At 43.0% G+C, this 23,986-nt stretch overlaps 3 protein-coding genes across 4 annotated transcripts in view; 1 reads left to right on the top strand and 2 right to left on the bottom strand.

The window, feature by feature from the left end:
* Positions 1-694, bottom strand: part of Brix1 (biogenesis of ribosomes BRX1) — a 9,219-nt gene extending 8,525 nt beyond the window's left edge. The window contains 2 exon segments of the mRNA XM_050139050.1: positions 68-80; positions 452-694. Of these exon segments, the coding sequence (XP_049995007.1) occupies positions 68-80; positions 452-629 (191 nt within the window). The 5' untranslated portion in view covers positions 630-694.
* A 100-nt stretch (positions 695-794) lies between these two features.
* Rad1 (RAD1 checkpoint DNA exonuclease) lies at positions 795-6,017 on the top strand. Of its 2 annotated transcripts, XM_050139047.1 has the most exons (6): positions 795-948; positions 1,257-1,483; positions 3,011-3,119; positions 4,434-4,692; positions 5,098-5,196; positions 5,707-6,017. In XM_050139047.1, the coding sequence occupies exons 2-6, from the start codon at positions 1,286-1,288 to the stop codon at positions 5,882-5,884; spliced, it is 843 nt and encodes a 280-aa protein (XP_049995004.1). In that variant the 5' UTR covers positions 795-948; positions 1,257-1,285; the 3' UTR covers positions 5,885-6,017. The 2 variants fall into 2 exon arrangements, with proteins under 2 accessions (XP_049995004.1, XP_049995005.1); XM_050139048.1 differs by having other exon boundaries at positions 813-1,483; positions 5,284-5,840.
* Positions 6,018-6,200: 183 nt separating this feature from the next.
* Positions 6,201-23,986, bottom strand: part of Ttc23l (tetratricopeptide repeat domain 23 like) — a 57,348-nt gene continuing 39,562 nt past the window's right edge. The window contains exons 11-13 of the mRNA XM_050139049.1: positions 20,005-20,087; positions 11,637-11,737; positions 6,201-9,733 (exon numbers count right to left, since the gene is read on the bottom strand). Of these exons, the coding sequence (XP_049995006.1) occupies positions 11,662-11,737; positions 20,005-20,087 (159 nt within the window). The 3' untranslated portion in view covers positions 6,201-9,733; positions 11,637-11,661. The remainder of the gene's footprint in view (positions 9,734-11,636; positions 11,738-20,004; positions 20,088-23,986) is intronic.

The following is a 23,986-nucleotide window of genomic DNA, read 5'->3' on the forward strand; positions in this document are numbered from 1 at the left end:
GGGAGGGAGAGAGAGAGAGAGAGAGAGAGAGAGAGAGAGAGAGAGAGAGAGAGAGAGAGAGACTGACTTCAGGATCCTGTCTGATACCGGTCAACATTGGCAGGGAATGGAAGGAAAGGGGTAGGTAGATACACCCAAAAGAGAAAAAACAAATTAAAAATAAAACAAACAACGACGTCAACAAAATCCAAGGAAAAACACTGCCCTGAGATGGCAGGGATGTGGGGAGACCAGTGAAAACAATATTAGAAGTAAAAGCCCCGTTAAGTGGCCTCCCTGGCTACAAGCTCTACGGACGGCTGACTCAAGGAGGTCACCTGCATAAAACTTTAACATACACATTGTCCAGTCCAGTCAAGGGGATCCCTAAGCTCGTGATGCCGGAAAGCTTTGGCTGCAGTCACGTTGGTAGCCGATAAGCGGGTCACGAAGCTTACGCCACATGCACAACCCTGGAGCTGGGGTTTTACCTTGCAAACGGGACCTGGGATGCGATCCCTATCTTCCTCTTCCACCTCATTTGTCACAGCCGCCTGCTTAGCTGGCTTCCCGGTATCTTTCCGTATCTTTTTCGGCTTCCTTGCCCGAACCTCCAAGTCTCCACGCCGCTTCCTCTTGGTCGCCGACATCTTGCCTCGCCGCGCTGGTGGCCGGCCGTACTTCCGGTTCTGCCGCTCGCGCCTCCTTCCAGTCTCTATGGTAGTACACGCTAGGTTCTGGGTTAGTCATCCAGCCGGAAGGAGCCTTCTTCCGGTCTTGCGGTAGACTATCTAGGCTGGCGGCGGCTCGGTGGTGACGGTGGCCCGCGGGGCGACGGGGCGGAAGAGCGGCGGAACTGTGTGCCAGGCTCCCTCGCTTCGGGACGCTCATTGTGTCTGTCCTTCCTGGGACGTCGCCGCAGAGGCAGGGGCCTGTGCCCGGGGCTCCTCTTGTGCGGCAGGCGGGCTGGTGAGCCGGGTGACTGTCGGGGCCGCGGCCGGCCGGGTTGGCGGCGCTGGGAGCTGCCGAGTAGACCCTAAGCGGGCTGTGACGCCTTTTGACCACGTGAAAAACGCGCCAGTTACAACTGCCCTGTGAATCGCTTCTTTTCCCCTAGAAGACGAGGAAACCGTAGTTTTGAGACAAGGAGATAGAATTTCCCCAAAAGTTGAAGACCGTGCAGTGGCAAGAAGCGGGGCTCTCTTGACAGCCGATTTCGGATTGAGGTCGCCAGCCCCATCATCAGCACTGATGCAGGTCTGTTGTTCGTCTCTCAGGTTTTCGGGGGTTTAGAAGAGGAGCATCCATGCCTCTCCTAACCCAGCGCGTTCCGGACGAGGACGAGCAGTACTGCTTAGTGGCCAGCCTCGACAACGTTAGGAATCTCTCCACCGTCTTGAAAGCCATTCATTTCAAAGAACACGCCGCGTGTTTTGCTACCAAAAATGGACTCAAAGTTACCGTGGAAAATGCAAAGTGTGTGCAAGCCAATGCCTTTATTCAGGTATGGGGGAGCGGAGGCCCAGTGTAGCATTCGCCTGGTTATTAAACTTTGAAGGACTTCTAAAAAATTCAAGTTAGAGAATAAAATGTCATTACTTGATTTATTTTTTCCTTTCCTGCCAACAAATATTTTTCCCATCGTGTCTCACACAGATAATGATTCCTAGTGATAGTTTATTAAGGTTAAACTATGAGGTTAAACTTCTCATCGTTTACCGCTTTTAAAAGTTCTCACAAAAATAGGCACATATATCGTTCCTGCTTTACGTAAGTGATAACTGCAACAGATTTGATTTCAGCAGTCTCCTGATGAAAACTCGGGATGTTTGTTTACTCCTCACGTTGTCATTCTTGTCCTGCACGGTTTAGTTTTTCATCTTATTGGCTGTAATAGCATTTATTTTTATTTTATTTTTTGAACTGAGACAGGTTCTAACATAAAACCCGTTACCTGGAACTTGCTTTGTAGACCACACTGAACTCCAGGGCTAGGAGAGCCACCCACCTCTACTTTGCATTGAAGTACTGGGATTAAAGCCCTGCACCATCACCTGTAACTGTAATCTATTAGAGCTATAATCCTAGCCTTTATATGGTTCAGATCGGAGCTCAACATTCAGTTCATATTTTTGAACATGTGTATAGTATGACCTCACAAATGGAGAAATAAATAAAGCATGGTTTCTGTCTTCAAAAGAAGTTGGAGGGGCTCAGCAGTTAAGAGCTCTGGCTGCTCTTTCAGAAGTCCCTAGTTCAATTCCCAGTACCCACGTGGCAGCTCACAACTGTCTGTAACTATAATTTTAGGTGATCTGACATCCTCACACAGACAGAACACCAATGCACATGAAACTAATTAATTTTTTAAAAAAGTAATTAGAAACGATTGTCATTCATGCATTATTAAATTGCCCTATTTTCAGGTTACTTTAGCCTGAACGGCACAAGGAAGGAGCAAAGGAAGTGGGTAATAGGTTTATATCCAGAAATGAAGATGAAGGACCATTGTTTGTGGGGGGAGTGGTCTCTTTTGTTGCTTTTTAGTTAATTTTTTTTTATTTTTTGTGTATGAGTGTTTTGCGTGCATGAATGTCTGCTAAAGGTATGTATCTGGTACCTTCAGAGTACCTTCCAGAAGAGGGTTTTGGATCCCCTGGAAATGGCTACAGATGGTTGTGAGCCACCGTGTGGGTGTTGGGAATTGACCTGGATCCTCTAGAAGAGTAGCTGGTGTTCTTAACTGCTAAGCTATCTCCTCTCCAGCATCCCTTTTAAACTCACACATTTTCATCATTACCCCACACACACATACACACACTTCAGGAGCTTCTAAATGGGACCCAACAATTAAACCATTGAGTGGTAGTCCAGTGGGTAATGGTTGACAATTTGCCATATCTCAATGGGGAATGAGAAATTATTCTCATGGAGTTGGCACAGTATTGTTCATTTTTAAGTGTAAAATGAAATATTGCATGTGAATTTTCATTGTTTATGATAACCCCACTTTCATGTTCACTTTTTGCAGGCTGAAGTGTTTCAAGAATTTACCATTCAGGAAGAATCTGTTACTTTCCGAATTAACTTAACTATCCTTTTAGACTGTTTATCTATTTTTGGATCAAGTCCTACTCCAGGTAAACTTTATTATTATTTTATTATTGTTTATTTCCTAGGTGAGTCTAGATCCTGTCTGGTTGACAAAATCATCTCACAAGGCTCTAAGATTCTAAGTTTAAAATTAAGACTTTAAACAGTCATTAATTATATCTATAACATGGTGAAATTTGTTTTAATTACATATTTCTCTAACTTACTCAGAATTGACATCTACTTACAGGGAGAGAAAAACAAATTTTCCTGACTCCCAGTTGACCATGTTTAAAATGGTTGGCTAAAATTAAGACTTTTATAAATTATGTCTGCTTCCTCAAAAAGTTTCTTCAAAACATATTTTTACTTGCTTAGGGAATTATTTTTAGAGATTAAAAAATTCAGTTGCCATGGGCATAAGATTACAAGAATCCAAGAAATGATTTTATTTCATAGGAAAGTAACTTGACTGTAAGCTAGGGAACATTTAGGTACTGATCTAAAACCATGGCTTTGCACTGGCCGCTCCACTGTTAAGTTTTGTTTTGTAGACAGGGACTTGAGTATAGCTCAGGTTGCCCTTAAACTTGAGATAATTCTGCCTTAACTGCCAAGTGCTGGAATTACGGTGTACTCTGCAATATTATGGACCATGGCTGGCCTGGAGCCTGCTGTGATCTCTTGCCTGTGCCTTCAAAATACTGAGCTAATGGGTCTGAGGAACAGTCTGTAGCTGAGTCTAACTACACCTTTTGAACAAGTGAGATGATTAGTGAGTAAAAGTGCTTACCCAGCAAGCCTGACAAAACCTGGGTTTGATTCCCAGGTCCTTTAGGAGCACCAACTCCCAGAAATTGTTGAGTGACATCCATGGACATGCCATGGATTTCATGCAACCACACTTACAGCCATTATCCACATATTAACAAATACTACAGTAAACATGTTTTTAACTATGCATTTTCTAACGCAGTTCCCCCGCTGGTTTTTCCTAAGAATATGTGCTTTCCCAAATCCCTCACTGGCCCTCTAACCAGGAGAAAGGTGCCAATTTGAGGTGTTAAATAACATCATCAATGGCTACCCTCTCTTACTACCAATTTGATTTAAAATAATGCTGTATCTCAGTAGGAGGCATTTTTCTGAGGCATGTTTCCATTTTAAGTGGAAAATTCTTTTAACAAACTAAACTTGCTCTCGTGTCCTTGCAGTTACAGGAATTGGGATCCTTTAAGAAGAGACATGCATTCTAGAAGCTTAGCAGAATAAATTATTCTTGAGGCAATATGTTTGCCATTTGGAGGGAAAGCTAAACCCAGAGCCACAGAGCTGAGCCCCTGTGACTTCTGTCATTGCAGGGACTTTAACTGCACTTCGGATGTGTTACCAAGGCTATGGTCATCCTTTGATGCTATTTCTAGAAGAAGGAGGAGTGGTAACAGTCTGCAAAATTAACACCCAGGAGCCTGAAGAGACTCTCGATTTTGATTTCTGTAGCACCAATGTTATAAATAAAATTATCCTGCAGTCAGAGGGGCTGCGGGAAGCGTTTTCTGAGCTGGACATGACGAGTGATGTTCTGCAGATCACCGTGTCTCCTGACAAGCCCTACTTCAGGTATGTGAGTGTAATTATCCTTAATGTGGACTGGCAGTGGATCCAACTCTACACCCAACATTTGCTTGAGTTGCAGGAATTTTTTTAACCCCTCCTAAAATTCTCTGAACTTTCAGAAGCATTTGATTATAATTTTGGCTAAGCAGCTGCCTACTGGATTCTGAGAATCTTTCAGTCTTTGTCCCCTAGTGATAAGGTTATAGACATACAGTCATATCTGGCCATTATGTGAGTTCTGAGAATTTGAACTCAGTTACCTGAGGCTTTCACTGCAAATGTACTTGCCCACTGAACCATCCCCCCTGTTCCTATAGCCAGTTTTTGAATATGTCATTTAAGGCAGCATGAGTCCTGATATTGCTTATCAAACCTATAAATGAATGATTTGCTTACTTTCAACTCTAGGCTATCTACTTTTGGAAATGCTGGAAGTTCTCACCTTGACTATCCCAAAGATTCTGACTTGGTGGAAGCATTTCACTGTAATAAGACCCAGGTCAACAGGTCAGTATTTTTTTGATTTGGGTTTTTTTTTTTTTTTTTTTTTTTTTTTTTTTTTTTTTTTTGAGACAGGGTTTCTCTGTGTAACAGTTCTAGCTGTTCTGGAACTCACTCTGTAGACCAGGCTGGCCTCGAACTCGGAGAGCCAAATGCCTCCCTCCCAAGAGCTGGGATTAAAGGAGTGTGCCACCATGGCCCAGCAACAGGTCAGTTCTTAATATAAAGGCTGCATTGTTGATAAAGATGAAGTTAAGTACAAAATTCCCATATAAAACCAAACCAGGTAATTTTTAATATGTTAGAAAATGCATCACATTAAAAAAAAGTAGATGGGCTCTGGCTTTCCCGGGGAGGTTGGGGGTTGGGTTGTAATCACAGGTAGATACAGCGAGAGAGAAGACCAACTTATTGGCAGGTATCTGCTGCTAAATAGTTCCTAGCTAACCATACCTGGTGTTGTGTGCATTGCATTTAGTGGATCCAAATAACAGCTTTTCATTTGCTCTCCTGCAGATACAAACTTGCTTTACTGAAACCCTCTACAAAGGCATTAGCTCTATCCTGTAAAGTGTCTATTCGGACAGATAATCGAGGATTCCTGTCACTACAGTACATGATTAGAAATGAAGATGGGCAGATATGTTTTGTGGAATATTACTGCTGCCCTGATGAAGACGTTCCTGAGTCTTGAATAATTCATTGTGAATATTTGTGTGTATTTATAGTTGTCTTGTCACTCTGACCGCATGGTGTTCATGATTCATAGTGGATCGTCCGCAGAGACTCATGGAGAAAACAAGATCAAGGTTCCATTGTGTAAATATTTTTATTTTGTGAATAAATATTTTTATATAGCCATAAATTAATCTCACTATTGTACTGCCCCCGTGAATATCTTTTTTTATTTATGTGTATGTGCGTTTTTGCCTACTTTGGATGTATATGCACTGCATATGTGACTGGTGTCTACATAGTTCAGAAAAAGGCATTGAATGCCTTAGAATTGGAGTAAAAGACAGTTATGAGCCACCATGTGGGTTCTGAGAACCAAAACCCAGTCCTCTACAAGAGTAACAAATGCTCTTAACCTCTGAGCCATCTCTCCAGCATTCTCCTCTCCATGACTATCTTTAGAATTTATACATATATATGTACTCAGGCACACACACACACATTATATGGGATTCTCTGTGTTACAGCCCTGGCTGCCTTTGTAGAGCAGGCAGGCTAGCCTTTGTAACTAGCCTTTGTCTTTGTAGATAGAGCTCTGCCTGCCTTCTACTCCTGAGTACTAGGATTACATATGTGTATCACCATGCCCATATCTATAGATTATTTTTTCCCTGAACACCATGTACAGATATCCTTCAGTGTTATAGGTTTTCTTGTTCTCGGAGCTGCTTGATGCAGTTAGCACCAGACACCTTCCGTTTGTCTACAGAAGCCTCTTGACCAAATTGAAACCAGCCATTAAGTATTTTTGTATTTTCCTGAGTAGGTTTTACTAAAATAGTTTTTGATGCATATAGTCTTTTGTCACTAAGAAAACAATATTAAATTGTAGGATAAGCACTCTAAGTAGGAAAAAATACACAACTAAAATGAAGTTTCAGACTTCACTGTGCTAGGTACTAGCAACTCAGTGTAAATAGGTACTAATAGTTGGGGTATGGTATTTATCATGGGAAAACACTGTCATTCTATTGCTATATTCATTCAGCATTCCTGGCAGTTACCTGTTTTTCCAGTCATTTTGACTCCTGTCCCCAAATAAAAATACCCAAGACAACTGATGATTGAAAATGATTCGGTGCTATCTGCCAGAACGTGAGGGTGCCTTTGGAATGTCCCAGCCTAAAGCAGCACACACAACCCTGCAGAGAGCTGGCTTGGGGAGAAATGAATCAGGTGGCTAAGGCCCAGGGTTAGTAGTGATGACTTGTGAGAATCCCAGACATTCTCAGGGTGTCCAGCAGCTACAAGCAGGATATGTTTGAACTGGTAGTGTGTGTTTTAAGAGGGAAGGAACAATCTCCCAAGTGTCAGAATACTCTGTTTCCATGAACACTAGAAGGAGAGCCACTGTGAACTGTAATTATGAAAGGCAGCCATTGACACTTGAGGGAGCACACTTTTCCTTTATAGTTAAGACAATATTGTAACACTTGGAATTTTTAATTGCTTTCTGCTAACCCCTCTCTCCCAGCGTACACTGTATATTGTCTTGTTTCTGATCAAGTGGAACTTTGATAAGAAAGTGTGTGGATGTCTCAACCTACAAGTGGAACTCTGAGCTTATGGACAGGTTGCTTAAACGTGTCCAATATGGCAGATTTTGATTTGGGCTTGGATTTCTTCTAACTTGCTATGAAGATCATAAGAAACTAGCTTACCCTTACACACCCAAAAATGCCACTGCCTGTTAGCTAATTCAAGAGAGTTGTGTAGCTCAGGCCCATTAGCAGCAAGAAGCATTTGTCTACAGCCATACCACCCCAAACATACACATTCTAGTAGGTCTCAGAAGCTTAGCAGTGTTAGTACACATTAGTACTTGGATGGGAGAAATATCAATAATTAATTGTGTGATCCCTGTCACTGGTTTCCAACAGACTGATTTAGAAAGGTTGCTACTTACCTAGTTTTCCGAAGAGAACACCATTTTAAATTAGGTTATGCTATGCTGAACATTTCTACTGTTCTTAATGGTTCACAAAACAGTGAAAATTTCAAGTTGGTGAAACAACTCAGTATGTTACCATGGTGGATTCACTCACGCCTATACACTTGTCAAACCCATAAACTAGTGTGTGGGAGTAGAAGCGACTATCCCAAGCTGACTGAAGTCAGTGTGGAACATCTGGATACCAGCAAATGTCCCATCTCCAGGCAGGGCTAAAACGAACAATGACAAGCCAAGAAACCACTAAACAATGACAAAAAGAAGAGTCAGGACAGCACCCAAGGACATTGATTCTGAGTGCCAGACTAAAACATGCTGGGAGAAAACCTGCCAGTCTGTGGGCTGGCCTTGAGAATATGGTGCACGCAGGCTCTGGCCACAGCCAAATGTCACTTTGGGATTGTGTGATTATTGGATTTTACAGACTGAACAAATGTAAAACCAAAATGTCCTGTGAGTGAGTCCTAAGTGGTAGGGTAGTTGGTAGTGAGACACCGCGTTCCCCAAAGTCAGTTCAGGTAACAGGGTGAAGCGAGGAGAAGTTTTAAAGTTGTATAAACAACTATGAAATTTCTCTCTTGTCTTTGCACCCATGAAAAATCCTATGATTTAGTAATGCCTACTTCTTTCCTAGATATTTCAACAGCTGTGGAATGTCTTCACAAATCTCTCAGCCTTCCTTTTCTAAAGACTTATTGCTTATTTCTGTGTGAGGGGGGCACACGCCATGGCACCTGTGTGGAGGTGAGGAGACAGCTCTGGAATCCGCTCTTGCCGTGGACCTGGCTGGGCCAGAGTCTCCCTTAGTCTATCTTAGGTAGAGCATACAGTGTCTCCCTTAGTCTATCTTATGTAGAGCAGTGCTGCATGCTTTAGGCTAACTGGCTAACAGCTTCTACTTCCAGGTGATTCTCCTCTTCCTCTCTTCCCTCCCTAGGAGGGCTGGGATTACAGACATGTGCCACCACAACCAGCTTGGGATTTTTTTTTTTTTTTTTTTTTTGAGTTCAGTGACCGAAATCAGGCAGTCGGGCTTGCACAGCCACCTTCACCAGCAGACCCTTTCCTAAAGATTTTTGACTCCAGTTAGGTGGAGGCAGTGTGGAAGGAACAACCAGCTATAATCCAGGGATAACTGCCAAGATGACCTTAGACAAAAAACCCTTAATTTCTCTTGTCCTACCCACAATCTTTTCATTTATAAAATCAAGTCTATTCTAATTCTGATACATCGTCAGATCATGCACGGCAAATGTCTCAGGAGACCCCAACATTACTCACAAAGCAGTGTTAATAGCCTTAAACAGGCTGTGACTAACACTACTTCCAAGGATGCTCATCGATAAACTGCTTAGTAAGGTACTGTCTAATTTTTTAAAAAACTCAGAACTGGGGATATGGTGCAGTACTGGACCAGCACGTGGTTCTGTTCAGCCCATAGTATCTAGAGGGGTGGAGGGTGGGGGCAAGGACTTAAAGGAATGAACTACAATTAGAAAAGAAATGGAAGATGGTAAGTCATAATAAGCACAAATTCCTGAGAGAGACACATGAGAGGTGAGAAGTCCAACCTAGACAGAGCGCCATCATTAAGAAGACCTCTTTACCAAGTTATAGCCCCCGACCGGTTCTAAGAGCTCTTATGTATCCCACCTGCAGTGGCTCCTAGGTGGAACTTTTTCCACAAGAATTTCCTCAGGAATCCTTAGTTTAAAAAAAAATCTCTTCCCCTTTGGCTCTGCCACTGTCGTCCATGCTGATAAAAGAATTTTGTGCTCTAGCGTTCAGGCTAGCAACCAGTTGTTTTTATTGTTGGCTGTCTTATGTAGAGTTTTCAATTCACTGATAGCGGAAGGCCTGGAAGGAAGGAGAAAGCATTTTCATTGGTCTTGGCTTTTCCCTTAGCTGACAGTCCTCCCTGCCTCGGCTGTGTGGAAAAGCTGTGCTCACCCCGAGGCAAGGACAGCGTAGCATGGCTCCTCATTACCCAACTCAACCCTGCTGCATCTTTAAACACGGCCAAAATAGAATCAGAGTCTTGGGTTTCTCCCAAAAGACCTAGAAGTTCTTCCTTGGACTTAGTTGGCAAAGCCAGGTAACAACTCCCTGGGTGGTATTTACAGCAGCTGAGAAAATCCTGCCTAATTTACCCAATATACTTCAGGATTTTCGAGTAATTTCTGAAGAGCATAAAGATTCGAGTCCCAGTGGCCGTAAGAGGACCCATCTTGCCTGCTTTCGGCCATTAAGGCTTCTATACTCCTGTTTCCTAATACTGGAAGAGCTGAGCTAGCTTAGAAGTACGGGCCAAAATACTCATCCACAAAGTTTCTATAAAGAGCGGTTTTCAGATGCTATGTGTGCCTCAAATCTGCAAAAAGGGTGATTTTCATAGCCCTTGGAGGGATGCAGTTACGACATTCCACAGAAATCTCATACACAATTTTGCAAGGAACTTGTGGTTTTAAGCATACTATCACTAAAGAGGGCTGCATAACATACAGGAAGTTATCTGTGGCTTTCGTTACCTAGTCAGTAAAGGAGAGTTCATATTAGCAGAGGAAACAGGCACAGATTCAGTTCTGTTCAAGGGTCACACCAAATCAGAGGTGGCAGAAGATGTGAGGACTGGACCGTTAGGTAGTAACCACAAGTCAGCTGCCACATGGTGGCAGGATTCCCCTGCACAAAATCCTCTGTGTTGCAAAACCATTGACTTGCGCTCTGTATAATCAGTCTCTGCTTTGAGTTTAAGTGTTTGTTTCAAACTATATTTATATTTGCTCTTTTCAGGGCTTCTAGATACCAACTGAAACGCTAACCAACAAAATGTTTTCTGTATTAGCTTAGTGTTAATTTTCCTAGCTCCTACTCCATTTGTTTTAAGCATCAATGCTGTAATAAAAAGATCATAAACTCACAACAATAAAAATGACTGTGAATTTAGTACGTGATTACTGTGGGCCAACACTTTGCAAGTATTTTAGCTGCTTCTCCCAGCAATCCCGACACAGGTAAAACTGTCTTCTCTATTTTATAGACACGCTGAATGGGATTACATATGACTAGAAGTATCTGTGGTTTGAATCCAGGCCTCCCGGTTTCCAGAGCTAGAGTGGAACTGTGGCCCACTATGTTGCCAAGGCTGATCTCAGGGCTTACGTGATCTGCCTGTTGCCACCTCCCAAGCAGCTGGGACTAGATGCAGGTGCCACCATGCCCAGCTTTGGCACTACTCCTCTACACCCCCGTGAATTATAAGGAGCAATTAGTTCATAGGGGCATGTTAAAGTCCAGTTTCTCTGATCAGATAAGTGGTGGATTGTTGACATAAGGACTGTCCTAAGACTTCACCATGCCCTAAAGTAGGACCCACATCCTTTACCAAACTACAAAGGCATTCTTGAACCCTCAGAGCAAGCATGTCCCACACCCTTTGATTTGAACAAACCCAGCTTGGTCGATCTGTGTCCTAAAGAGAGTAAAGAGCTTCATTTGCTAATATTTAAATCCCTGGTTATTTCAAAAAGAACTCAGGTACACAAAAATACAGCATTAAAAAACATAGTAGCCTGCTCTAAAGATGTAGGTAGAGAATTTGCCCGAGGCAAAGCAGCCGTCACTGTCTACCGCTGCTTGTGTTTTCCTCTGCTGATTTCTTCCACAGCTCTTTCTCCCTCCCCAGGTAGGCTGAGTGTGTCTCTTGGAGTCAGTATTAGCTATGAGAAAGTGCAGCCCTGTGCCAGAGCGAGGTTCTCACCATTCTTTCCAGGCACTGCCCTCCGTCATTCCACTCTGTCTCTGCATACGCTTCTCTTTTTTCCGGCAGCAGTTTCTCTTTTCCATCTGGATGAACTTGCCCTTTGGGAAACAGCTCAGAGGTTACACTCTGGAGGCTTTTCTGGGTCCACTAGCCACTGTCACCTTATTCTCATTCCAGGCTCTAACCTGGAACTCACAGTTTGTGTTTTCACAATTTCTTTGAGCTGCTCCCGCACTGAGGGCTATCTCCTTATGGTGAAGGACTCATTTATGTTGCTTACCTCTGACATCTGATGAACGACCATGTTTTATATATCTTTTTTTAAGGTTTATTTATTATGCATACAGTTTTCTGTCTGGATGTATGCCTGCAGGCCAGAAGAGGGTGCCAGATCTTACTACAAATAGTTGCAAACCACCATATGGTTGCTGGGAATTGAACTCAGGACCTCTGGAAGAGCAGACAATGCTCTTAACCACTGAGCCATCTCTCCAGCCCCCATGTTTTATTTATATCGCTAACCTCTGATCTCTGGATGTATCTCTTGTTTAGTAGGTGCTTACCAGATGCTGAAGGCATGAATAAAACAGGGAAACTAAGTCCGAAATGTTTGAGTGACTCAGAGTATAGTTGCAGGAGGGTCACTGGATCAGAGGACAGTGCGCTTCTCGCCTGAATAGCAAATACGTGTGGATGGTATAGGTATGCCCCTGCCCACAGCCTGTGGCAGAAAATGCCAATAAACCAAGCACTACCAAACCTGGAATGTTGCTGTTGAGCAGCAAGTATTACTCCAGGAAGTTAACGACAGAGGGAGACCAAGAGATGAAGTGTGTGTATTCGCCTTGCCTTATCCCATGCTAGACCCTCAGACTTGTCCATTCTGTGGGCACGGCAGAATGACTGTTGACTACAAATCTCCTCTCGGTTCTGCCAAACACAAGGTACCCAGAACTGTCTCCTAGTGGCTTAGGAGTCACTGTTTGCCACCATAAAGGAGATCTGAAGGCAGAGAACTAGTCTCCCAAGTGTTGGTTTCTCCCAAGTGTGTGGCTGTATCAAGCTAGAGCTTGAATCCTGATCTGGAAAGCTGGAAAGCTGCTGACAGTTAGGATCTGAACACTACAGTCAATGGTCCTTCTCGCTCTCTCATACTGCCCAAATACTTTAATTTCATAGAGCCGGTGTTAGGATATTTACTTATAAATAGTAGGAAAAGAGCGCAAACACAGAATCCCGCAAGCAGCGGTTTATGGTGCATGTTTGTAAGTTCACTACAGTCTTGCCTGAGACGGCCTGGTTGATATGCAGCTTTCAGAACAATTCCATTTCAGCCTCTGTGTGTATGTGTGTGTGTGTATGTGCGTGTGTGTGTGTGTATGTGCGTGTGTGTGCGTGTGTGTGTATGTGTGTGTGTGTATGCGCGTGTGCGTGTGTGTGTGTCTGTATGTGTCTATGTTTCCCAAGACAGCATTTCTCTGTGTAGCCCTGGCTATCCTGAAGCCTACTCTGTAGACCAGGCTAGCCTTGACTTCAGAGATCTACCTGCCTCTGCCTCTCCCAAGTGCTGGGATTAAAGGCGTGCGCCACCACCACCTGGCCCGTTTCACTCTTGATACAGTTCTCCAGAGGTAACTGCACCAAGACCCGTTTCCACCCTCCAGTCCTTCACCTCTCCTCTCCCAGCCTCCCCGCCCAGAAGCAGCTGCTCCCTTGTGTTTACTTGGCCAAGAAGACTTGCGTTAGGACTGAATGCAGATAACGGACATACGCTATAAGAGAAGAAATAACGCTAATGGCTTCTCTAGTTCTAATTAGGTCTTAGGTTTTTCCTTTCTGGGTGGTGAATGAGTCCACTAACGTGCATTTGATACTAAAAGAGTAAAATGCACGGTGAAGTCCTAGAGCTTGAGAATGGCTACTCTAGATGTCATCAGGATGTATTGACCTTGGTTTGGTGTATAGTGGCCCCACCACAAAGTTCTTTTTATAAGAAAATTTATTTTTACAGAAAGATGCTTGGGCTCTGATAGGTCAATGGACTCTCTAGTATCTGCTTTCTTCCTCTTCTTGTAAAAAGGAAGATTTTCCTTTTTTTTTTTTTCTTTTTTTCTTTTTAGGAAGATTTTCTTTACCCCCCTCGTTGGCATATATGGCTTCAAAATCCATCACAGACAGTAGGCTAACATTCGTATGTTTAGTGCTGCACGAGCTTTCCAATCTCACTGCTCGTTTGCGTTCCCCTACCCTGCCCACACCCCATGCAAGACAGAGGGGTGTGTGTGTGTGTGTGTGTGTGTGTGTGTGTGTGTGTGTGCCTGTGTGTGTGTGTGTGTGTGTGCGCGCGTGTGTGTAGGCCTTGGCCGTCCTAGGACTAGCTCTCTAGACCAGGCTGGTCTGGAAATCATAAAGATCCACCTGCCTCTGCCTCCGGAGTGCTGGGATTAAAGTCCTGTGCCTCCACCGCACAGCTGATAATCCTTGTTGTTGTTGTTACTACTACAGTTCATGGGAGCTATCTGTCTCCCATATATTAAATGCTTAGATAGAGTGCTCTTATTGTTTTTAGGGATAAAGTGAGAGTTAGGATGTCTTACTGTTAATACGAAAGCTCGAATTTGTGGCCCAGTGCTCAGGTATTAGATCACCGTGCTATAATCTCCACGCACGTGTGATCTCCAAAGTTCTTTCCAAGCCTTATTGTTTCACGTACACATATTCTGTAGGTTATTTTATCCATCCAGATATAGCCTTCATAATATATCTCCTTAAGCTCTTGTTCCAAACTGCCAGCAGCTTACTAGACACTGCCAAGTGGCTGTGCAGGGAGTACTTCAAACATAGCAGATGCAACATGGAAATCACTATCTCCCTAAATCCTAGACTCCCCCAAACTAGTCTCCTCTCCTCTGGCAGCAAAGGTTCATTATGTTCATCTAGCTGTTGAGCCAGCTTTTTTTTTTTTTAAGATTACTTATGTATGAGTGCTCTTTCTGCATGTACACCCTTACTCCAGAAGAGGGCATCAGAGCCCATTACAGACGGTTTTTGAGCCGCCATGTGGTTGCTGAGAATTGAACTCAAGTCCTCTCTGGAAGAGCAACCACTGCTCTTAACTACTGAGCCATCTTTCCAGGCCCAAGTCAGAGACTTCAAAGTCACTTTTGTATCTTGCCACTGCTGCACTTCCTATCTAATTGGTTTTAAAGTTTGTCAGCATAGACTATAGACTGTTTCTCAATCTATCATCCATACCTCCTTTTCCTATAGCTTAGGTACTTAAAGACCGCAACACCTCTCTTGGGCTGGTGTATCTGCCCTCGAAGTGCTCTCCCTACTTTTCCCTATGTACTGTCTTTTAGGCCCTTCGCTATTAGACCTAACGTCTGAAAGCTGATAACTGGCTACCATATCCTGTTCAAAGGTCTTCAATAGCTTCCTTCTAAATAAGTCCTAAACTAATTAGTATAATTTATGAAAGTCCCCTAGTATGACCCTAGTATTTCATCCCAACTTTATTGGCAGCCTGTCATTACCTATGCACCTTAAACTATAGCAAGTCAAGACTGCTGACTTTCCTGAGAAATGCCAACCAGCTCTAGGACACAGAGCTTGTGGTCACACTGCTTGGAAGACCCTCTCTGGCGTCTTTTCTATCAGGCATTTAAGATCCTGGACCCTTCCTGCACACAATTTACACTCACAGCTCTGGCTTCACAATTTAGTCCCTGTCATTTTTGTTCCTAATTCTATCAAAAATGTACTACAGGGGACTTTTAGACTGGTTATGTGTATGCTTTCTCCAAAAGGAAAATATCTGAAACATATTGAGTACTTCTTATTCTTAGGAGCTTTATTTATGAATGGTTAAAATCGAAGTGTTTGGCCAGGTGGTGGTGGTGCATGCAATTAATCCCAGCACTTGGGAGGCAGAGACAGGTGGTTCTCTGTGAGTTCAGAGGTCAGTCTGGTCTACAGAATGAGTTCCAGGATAGCCAAGGCTATAACAGAGAAACCCTGTCTCAGAAGACAAAGCAAAACAACAGAAACAAACAAATAAAATGAAGTCCATTCGTAACTCGGGTAAAATTTAAGCTAAAGAGCTCCCAAGTTTGTTTCCAAATCTGATGTTTTCTCTGCCTTTTCTATGTACTAAAATCTTGCAGGCTGCCCTTGCAACTATTGCTCTGTGTTAGAATGAACTCCTGCTTCGAGTGGCCTGTTCTGCTCTAACTTCTTTGCAGAGGCTCCAAAAAACAAGAATGCAGGCTGCTGGCCATGGCAGTCCAGAAAGTGTTTCACTGAGTTCCTGAAGGCGGTGGGGTAAAGCACATTAGAGCACATTGGATCCCGAGCGGTGTCTAGGGACATCTGGGACTGATTGTTCCAGTGAGAGGCTGAAGCCAAGAGAGCGATTCTTGCGCTGCTTTTGGACATCTGGGCTTTGGCAACTACCCCATGGCTTTGCTCAGCAGTTCTTGGGAAACGAGATACGGGCTTGTTTCGGGGAAAGCAAAACCTTTATTGACGTAACATCTACTACAGCACAGGACATCAAAAGATGTCTTTCCCCCTTATATTGACTCTGGGTAGGTCTAGATGTCACTGTCTTCAGCAGAGAAAGAGCAATTAGTGACCTACATTAAAATCCCAGCAGCCCTGCCTCTTCCTGGGTGAAGTGTCTGGAAAAACTCAGTTCTCAGTGTGTCTGTGTGTCAGACGGGTTCTGGAGTATGACCTGCTTCACAGATCTCTCCAGGTGCAGATGAAAACCCATCAAAGCCAGGTTCTCTACACAGTGAAAGAATGGGAATCTGAAACCTGATTGACTTAAGTTCAAGCACTTCAGGAAACTTAGACTGTCTGGTCTGCACTGGCTTCCCACAGTTTCTCCTCCTCCTGTGGCTCCTGTCAACTCGAGGCTACTGAGAAAATATATTCACTCCACTTATCTTGAAGTTTTTCTTTAAAAAATTTAGAACATATTTTACTAACTCTGAAAATACACTGCATTTTGACCATCTTATCTCCTCCCCCATCTTCTCCTAGATCCACCTCTGACCTCACCCATCCAACTTTGTTCTCCCGTTTTTTTAAAAGTCATCAAGTCCTATTAATGCTGTCTGTCTAATATTACATGTGTGCCTTAAATTCGTGTGGATCTGGCTCATGTTGTCATATGTACAACTGTTTTATGCAGAGGACACTTCTTCCCTGTAGTCATCCAAGCACCACTGTCCCTTACAGTCCTTCAGCTCCCTCTTCCACAATGATCCCTGAGCCCCAGGAGGAGGGAGTGCAGCTGATGTCTCCTTTTAGGCTGAGCACTCAGCAGTGGCTTAGTCTTTGAACCTTGATCTCATCTGTGGGTCTCGTGTCTTTATACATATTTATTTTTTTATTGCTGTAGTGTGTATGTGTGCACATGCCATGGTAAGCACCAGGGCTGAAGGAGCAGAATGTGCTCCTACAGCACACACCACGCATTTGGAGATCAAAGGGCAACTTGCAGGAGTCTATCCTTTTCTCCCACCATGTAGGTCCTAGGGATCATCTTCAGAGGTGGCAGCAGGTTCCTTTAAGTGACTTAGGCATCTCGCCAGCTCTGAGGTTTCTCTTACTTGAATATAAGCTGGGTAGAAAAAGTTACTACAATTTTGAGTAAAGAGCCTGTGCTTTGTCTCTGAAATTGCATGCTGCTTGTATTTTCCTTGTCGTTTCATTAGTAGTTATTTCAAAACACAATAGGTTCTTTAAAGAGGGCAGACTGTCAAAGCCTCCGTCACAAAATACTGTGATTCTGACTAACAATTCCCTCCAATTTCAAATATTCTGACGTCTTACCTCAAGAGTAAGAGGCAACAAGAGTTCTATAAGGAAGGGGAGGGAGGAGTGTCTAGCTCACACTGACTTAGCACGTGCTCTGTTGGGCTTGTTTAGACAGGATTCTGCTTAAATCCTTATGACTTAAGAAGTCCTAACAGCTCATGATTTACTGATATGTCAGTGATGGAGAATCCAAGCCTCAAGGAGGAGCAAATGATTTGCTCAGGTTCATGGAACGTCCTAAGCAGTGAAAAATAGGTTAAAATCATAAGTCTTACTCCAGTCATGAACATTCCTTACCCTACTCATAACATCAAATAATAATACGGTAATGTGTATGAGTCATTTAAACATCCTAGCTCATTATGACTCCACTTCAGAACAAGAATTACTGTCATTATCGATATTTTATTATGATGTTGACAATCAGTGAACATTTAAGATTTAAGGTTTGCCAGGCCTGACCTTTTATGTATGGTCTCATTAATGCGGAAATGAGAGGGAGTGCCATTATTACAGTGGTGTCTAACTATAGGCTAAGGGAGTTAAGTAAGCTCTAAGTGGGGCCAACGGCGTTAAAGTAAATTCTCTAAGATGGGAGAGCAGAGCACAGGAGCCTTGAGTTTTGAACCTGCTTTTAGAAGCTAGACTGCCTCCAGAGGCCACAGTAAGAAACTTAGAGACCTTTATTAAGTCCCAAGGCTGCCTCTTTCTGGGCACACTAGCTTAAGCAAATCAATTCTCAGGTTTTTGGTACAGAAATGGTTCTGCAGCATGTCAGATGAGCTCCTATGCCCATTTGTATAATCAAGTCCACTGAAAGTCCTTACTACGTTGCAAACGGAAAAAAAAAATCTGGTCAACTTTAGTTTATATCTGACCCCAAACATCCTAAGGTTCCATTTTAACCTACCCAACTGAGGCTTATAAATCAGAAATACTATGTGTTAGAATACGGAAGGAGATCCATATTCTAGTTTTTCATATTCTTATTGTTTTGATTTAAAAATATGTTTTTATACACACTTGCATGCCGGGAGCAAATTCCTCCCTGCTTCTTTGTGTGGTCCTATGTACCCCCTAAATGGAAAGTTATAGAAGGGGCTGAGGAACCCAATTCTCTGGACAATAAAGGCAAGAGCCTTCTTCAGGGTCTACCTGCAGTGTAGCTGACCGAGGCTGGTAGATAGCACGGACTACAACTGTTCAAGCTCATCTCTCCTGCTTGACTAACCTAGGGAGTCTGCTGAAAATGGACTGATTAGGAGACACTTTTGGTGAATGAAATCAGAATCCTAACCTCATATATTGTGGTAGATTGAATGTAAGTTTTCCCCATAAGCTCCTAGGAAGTGGCACTATTAGGAGGTGTGGCTTTGCTGGAGGAAGTGTGGCCTTGTTGGAGGAAGTGTGTCATTGCAGAAGCAGGCTTTGAGGTCTTATATGCTCAAGCCATGTGCGGTGTCTCAGACCACTTCCTGTTGCCTTTAAGGCAAGATGTAGGGCTCTCAGCTACTTCTCCAGCACCACGTCTGCCTGCACACCACCATGTCCCACTACGATGATAATGGATTAAACCTCTGAAAATGTAAGACACCCATTAAATGTTTTCCTTTATAAGAGTTGCCATGTTGTGGTACCTCTTCACAGCAATAGAAACCCTAACTAAGACACCAATAAACAGGGCCCTCTTTGTTAGAGAACTCTCTGAGAAAAGCATACAGCCTTTAGGATCACATTTATTTGGATCCAAATCTCTAAGTCTATGGATTTGAGAAAAATCTTCAGAACCTTGGCCTCCATTCTCTCAAATGAGAGCTTCATATTGGGTTAGTTATAGAACTTTAAATGAAACTGTTTCTAAAAAGGACCTAGCTCAGCTGGGGATTTTAGCAAACACAACCATTTTTAATCTCACTTTTCTTAGAAGGCAGCAATTTGGTGCCAATATCACATTGAGATGTACAAGTATAAATGATGAGGAAAGAGGAGAATGGGGTAGGTCTCTGCCAAGTATCCTGTTGGCTTAAATCTAAACATCAAAAAAAAATCTGAACATGCTAAATCGGCCCAACTGCCTGCCATATGTTTAGAGACCTAGATATATTCAATGAGAAAAATAAGTTTAATATGTTCACTTCTTGACTGTTAAAATCCACAAATATACCATTTTGTGGCTATCATATTGTCAGCAAAGACCTTATCTTGCAGGATTTGTCTAAAATGCTCAGCACTGAGAGTGATATGCTTTATATATATATATTTATATATATATACATATATATGTGTGTGTACATATATATATATAAAATACACTGCATATTATTACAGTCAGCTTCTGCAATTATAGATCCTAAGCAAACAAGAGATGAACTAATTATGTCCAGTACAGAATTTGACAAAAACCATAGATGAGGTAAGAGTTTTGCCTAATTAGATAACCACCAGCACCTGGCTGAATCAGACAGGCTGATTCATATACCAGAGTGACGACATGGTTTGTGTCTGTGGAAAATCTGACAGAAGAGGCAGAACTTACCTCTGCAACAGGGTAAGGAGGCTTTTAGTCTCTCTGCTTTTGATGTGCTCACTTCCATAGACAAGACTTTGAACCATCAGACACTGTAGGTGAAATGGGAAACAGGTTACAGACACTCAGAGCAAACACTCCAACGCCAACTGCAAGCCAAAACCAGAAGCAGACTGGTGGACCTGGGCTGTTCCAAGTTTACAGATGGAATGTATGCACTTCATTCCACTGGTTCCTGGCCAAAGAGAAGATCAGTATGGACTGAAGGCTCAAGTTACTTTCTGTAGCCTGCATGCGATATATACGCAATCCAGTCTACTGCACTTGTTGCTATAGATGACCAAGGCATCAGGACCCCAAAGTGATAGCACCCCTCCTTAAGACATGGTTATAACACTGGTTTCTGTCAGGATATCTTTTTTAAAAATTCAAGCTAAATAGATACAATTGACTCTCTGTATGCCCGGCAAAGCTGCCTTGCAGTCTGATGCAGATCACATTATCCTTAGGCAGGTTTCTTGACGTTTTATTGCTGACATTTGTTTCCACATAAAATGAATTTAATCTCTATCTCAAACAGCCAATAGAAAGTAAACAAATGCATGAACTGGACATCAAGCAACAAGAAAAAGTGATTATCACAAAGAGAGAAAGTGAGTGTGATAAACGACATGATTGTCCTAGGTTACCCCTTTGCATTGCTGGGCTATCACACAGAAAAGAGAGAGCAAATTAGGTTTACCAGAATCTCTCATGAAGCTGAGAGTCCAAGTAGACTTCTAGATGGATATAGAAAGGAGATATTTTCACAGGAAAACAATGGGTATCTGCAGTGTTCCCCAAGTAGCAAAGGCTAGCCCTTGCATGAGAGGAAACTGCAGAAAGCACAGAAAGGAGTCATGGGCAGGGGGATGCTGGGCAGAGCACCTGGCATTTATGCCAGGTTAAGTTAGTGACTGTTTTCACCCTTGACTAAATGGTGTCTAGTCTCATGTGAGATCTCCAAAGCCACACATGGACCAAGTTGTTTACAAGTAGTTTAACTGAAATGAATTTCAAGAATAATTACAAGATTACAATGAGATCCAATACCTAATAAGATCTATAGTGTCGGCCTTCAATCCCAGCACTCTGAAGGCAGAAGCAGGCAGATTTCTGAATTTGGGGCCAGCCTGGTTTACAGAGCGAGTTCCAGGGCTCTGGTATCCAAATGAAGATTACTCACTCAGCATGAAAACTAACCAACCAACCAAACAAACAAACAAAACAGTGAAACCTATAATGATAAAAAGCATCCAATCGAAACTAACCAAGAAGCATATAGGAACAATGGCACATTCCTATAATCCAGCTCTCAGGTAGCTGAAGCAACAATCAGGAAGTTAAGTCCAGAATGATATATTTTAAATAGGATAAAAATGCAAAATCAGATAAATATGAGAAAATATGGACAAGACATATATTGAAAACTACAAAATATTATTGTGATAAATTATAATTTTTTTCTTTTCTTTTCTTTTTTTTTTTTCTTTAGTTGTTCGAGACAGGGTTTCTCTGTAGCTTTTGAGCCTGTCCCTGAAACTAGCTCTTATAGACCAGGCTGGCCTCGAACTCACAGAAATCCACCTGCCTCTGCCTCCCGAGTGCTGGGAGTAAAGGCGTGCACCACCACTGCCCAGCAATAAATTATAATTTATATTAATTCTGTAGTTCATGTTCATGAGAGAGGTAACAAATACTATTAAGATGTCATATCCCACCTGAGTGACGGTCGTGAGGCAGGGCAATAGCGCAAGCACAAGCAAGCACACGCAAACTCACAATGAGTAAGCAAAATTGGCCAAGACAACCTGTCAGCTCCTAGCCAATCACAACACGCCAGCAGTGACTGCCAGTTTCAAAAGGACCAACAAGAAATGTTTTTGTGGCAGCTTAATTTCCCTAACCCCATAACCCCCCCCCCAACCTGCTTACAATATCTTTTTACAATAAAGAGCTTCTGCATTAGAATCTCCTGAGTCTGTGTCTTATCCCCTGCCCCCATTCCTGGAAAACAGGGCTAGCACAACAGGCAGCAGCAATAGCCAGCAAAAACTACAGTGGCCCATGCCTTTAATCCTTTAATCCCAGCACTCAGAGGCAGAGGCAGGCGGATCTCTGTGAGTGTGAGGCCAGTCTGATCTGTAGTGTGAGTTACAGGACAGCCAGGGCTATTACACAGAGAAACCCTGTCTTGAAAAATCACATAATAAGGAGAGGTAGAGAGAGAGAGAGAGAGAGAGAGAGAGAGAGAGAGAGAGAGAGAGAGAGAGAGAGAGAGAGAGAGAGAGAGAGAGAGAGAGAGAGAGAGNAGAGAGAGAGACAGAGAGAGACAGAGACAGAGAGAGACAGAGACAGAGACAGAGACAGAGAGACAGAGAGAGAGACAGAGAGAGAGACAGAGAGAGAGAGACAGAGAGAGAGAGAGGATAAAATTAACATCTCTACAAACAAATCTGGGCCTTCTGTGCAATCTCAGTCACAACTCCAGCAAGTTTTAAAATATGAATTGACAGAGTGGCTGTAAAATTCCTCTGGAAATGCAAAAATCCCAGAATACCATCAATAAATTTGAAGAAGCGCTATAAGTTCCCAAATTTAAGCCTTGTTTTAAAACTACACTATCCACTATGCATTAGCATATAGACAGACAAATCAATGGAGCAGAAGAGTCTGGACATGCAGAGGAGACTTTATTAAATCTGTTAGCATACAGAGCCATGGGTTTCATTTCCATATGCATATATCAGTTTACGTAGTTCTTGCCGCCCCAGTGGCCACTGTCCCCTGATGAGTGACCCCTTCCTCACCTTCTGCTTCCCTCATTCACACCCATCCCATGATGCTCTGTTTCCTCCTCCCCTTTCTCTTTAGACTCTTCTCATATTTGCTTCTCTACTTTCTTTCTTTAAAAAAAAAAACTCTGAAACACACCTTTTATTATATTTTGAGACGAATTCTTAGTACATTTTGTAGACCAGCTTGGCCTTGAAATTTACAGCCATCCCCCTGGCCCTGCATCCCAATTTCTAGGATTACAGGCTTACATCATGCTCTTGGCATTGAATCTGCCTTTTTAGAAATAAAAATTTGGGCTGAGAGATGGCTCAGCCATTAAAGGTTAGGCTCATAGGCGCACAACCAAAAGATAAGAAATGGAGGGTTCCACTAAGGTTTTTTTTTAATATTTATTTATTTATATATTATGTATACAATGTTCTGTCTGTGTGTATGCTTGCAGGCCAGAAGAGGGCACCAGACCTCATTACAGATGGTTGTGAGCTGTCATGTGGTTGCTGGGAATTGAACTCAGGACCTCTGGAAGAGCAGGCAATGCTCTTAACTGCTGAGCCATCTCTCCAGCCCCTCCACTAAGGTTTATCTTGTAAGAAAGCTGGGTGACAGTCTCGCCCTTTCCAAAGCCCAGGCTACACCCTGATGAGGTCAGTAACCGAGCGCTGTTCTCAGTCCTTCAGGCTTCAGTAGAAGTGTGCTTCCACTGGGTTCCAAAAGCTCTGGGCCTAATACCCCTGCCAAAGGCCTCTCTTTCCTGTTGACCTACGGAAGGGACTAAGTCTAGAAGGTTGTAAGAAACTCCAACAATGATGTGGGAGTGATTTCTTATTAATAAAGAAACTGCCTAGGCCCCTTGATAAGGCCCACCCTTAGGTGGGTGGAGAAAACAGAGGAGAATGCTGGGAGAAGGAGGCTTGGTGGAAGAGTCGCCATGATTCTCCCGCTCCAGACAGACGCAGGTTAAGATCCTCTCTGGTAAACCAACTCATGGGCTACACAGAATATTAGAAATGGGTTAGAACAATATGTAAGAGCTAGCCAATAAGAAACTGGGAGCCGGGCCAGGCAGTGTTTGAGAGAATACAGTTTCCGTGTAATTATTTCTGGGTATAAACTAGCCATGCGGGCGGCCAGGTGCCGGGGACGCAGCCCTGCC

The sequence above is a fragment of the Alexandromys fortis genome, unplaced genomic scaffold (assembly GCF_014885135.2).
Source record: "Alexandromys fortis isolate MF-2015 unplaced genomic scaffold, M_Fortis_MF-2015_v1.1 scaffold_37, whole genome shotgun sequence".
Taxonomy (NCBI): domain Eukaryota; kingdom Metazoa; phylum Chordata; class Mammalia; order Rodentia; family Cricetidae; genus Alexandromys; species Alexandromys fortis.

Coding starts and splice junctions, on each gene's coding strand:
- Rad1 (XM_050139047.1), top strand. CDS start 1,286: ATGCCTCTCCTAACCCAGCGCGTTCCGGACGAGGACGAGCAGTACTGC. Junction 1,484..3,010: donor AAGCCAATGCCTTTATTCAG/GTATGGGGGAGC, acceptor CACTTTTTGCAG/GCTGAAGTGTTTCAAGAATT. Junction 3,120..4,433: donor TGGATCAAGTCCTACTCCAG/GTAAACTTTATT, acceptor CTGTCATTGCAG/GGACTTTAACTGCACTTCGG.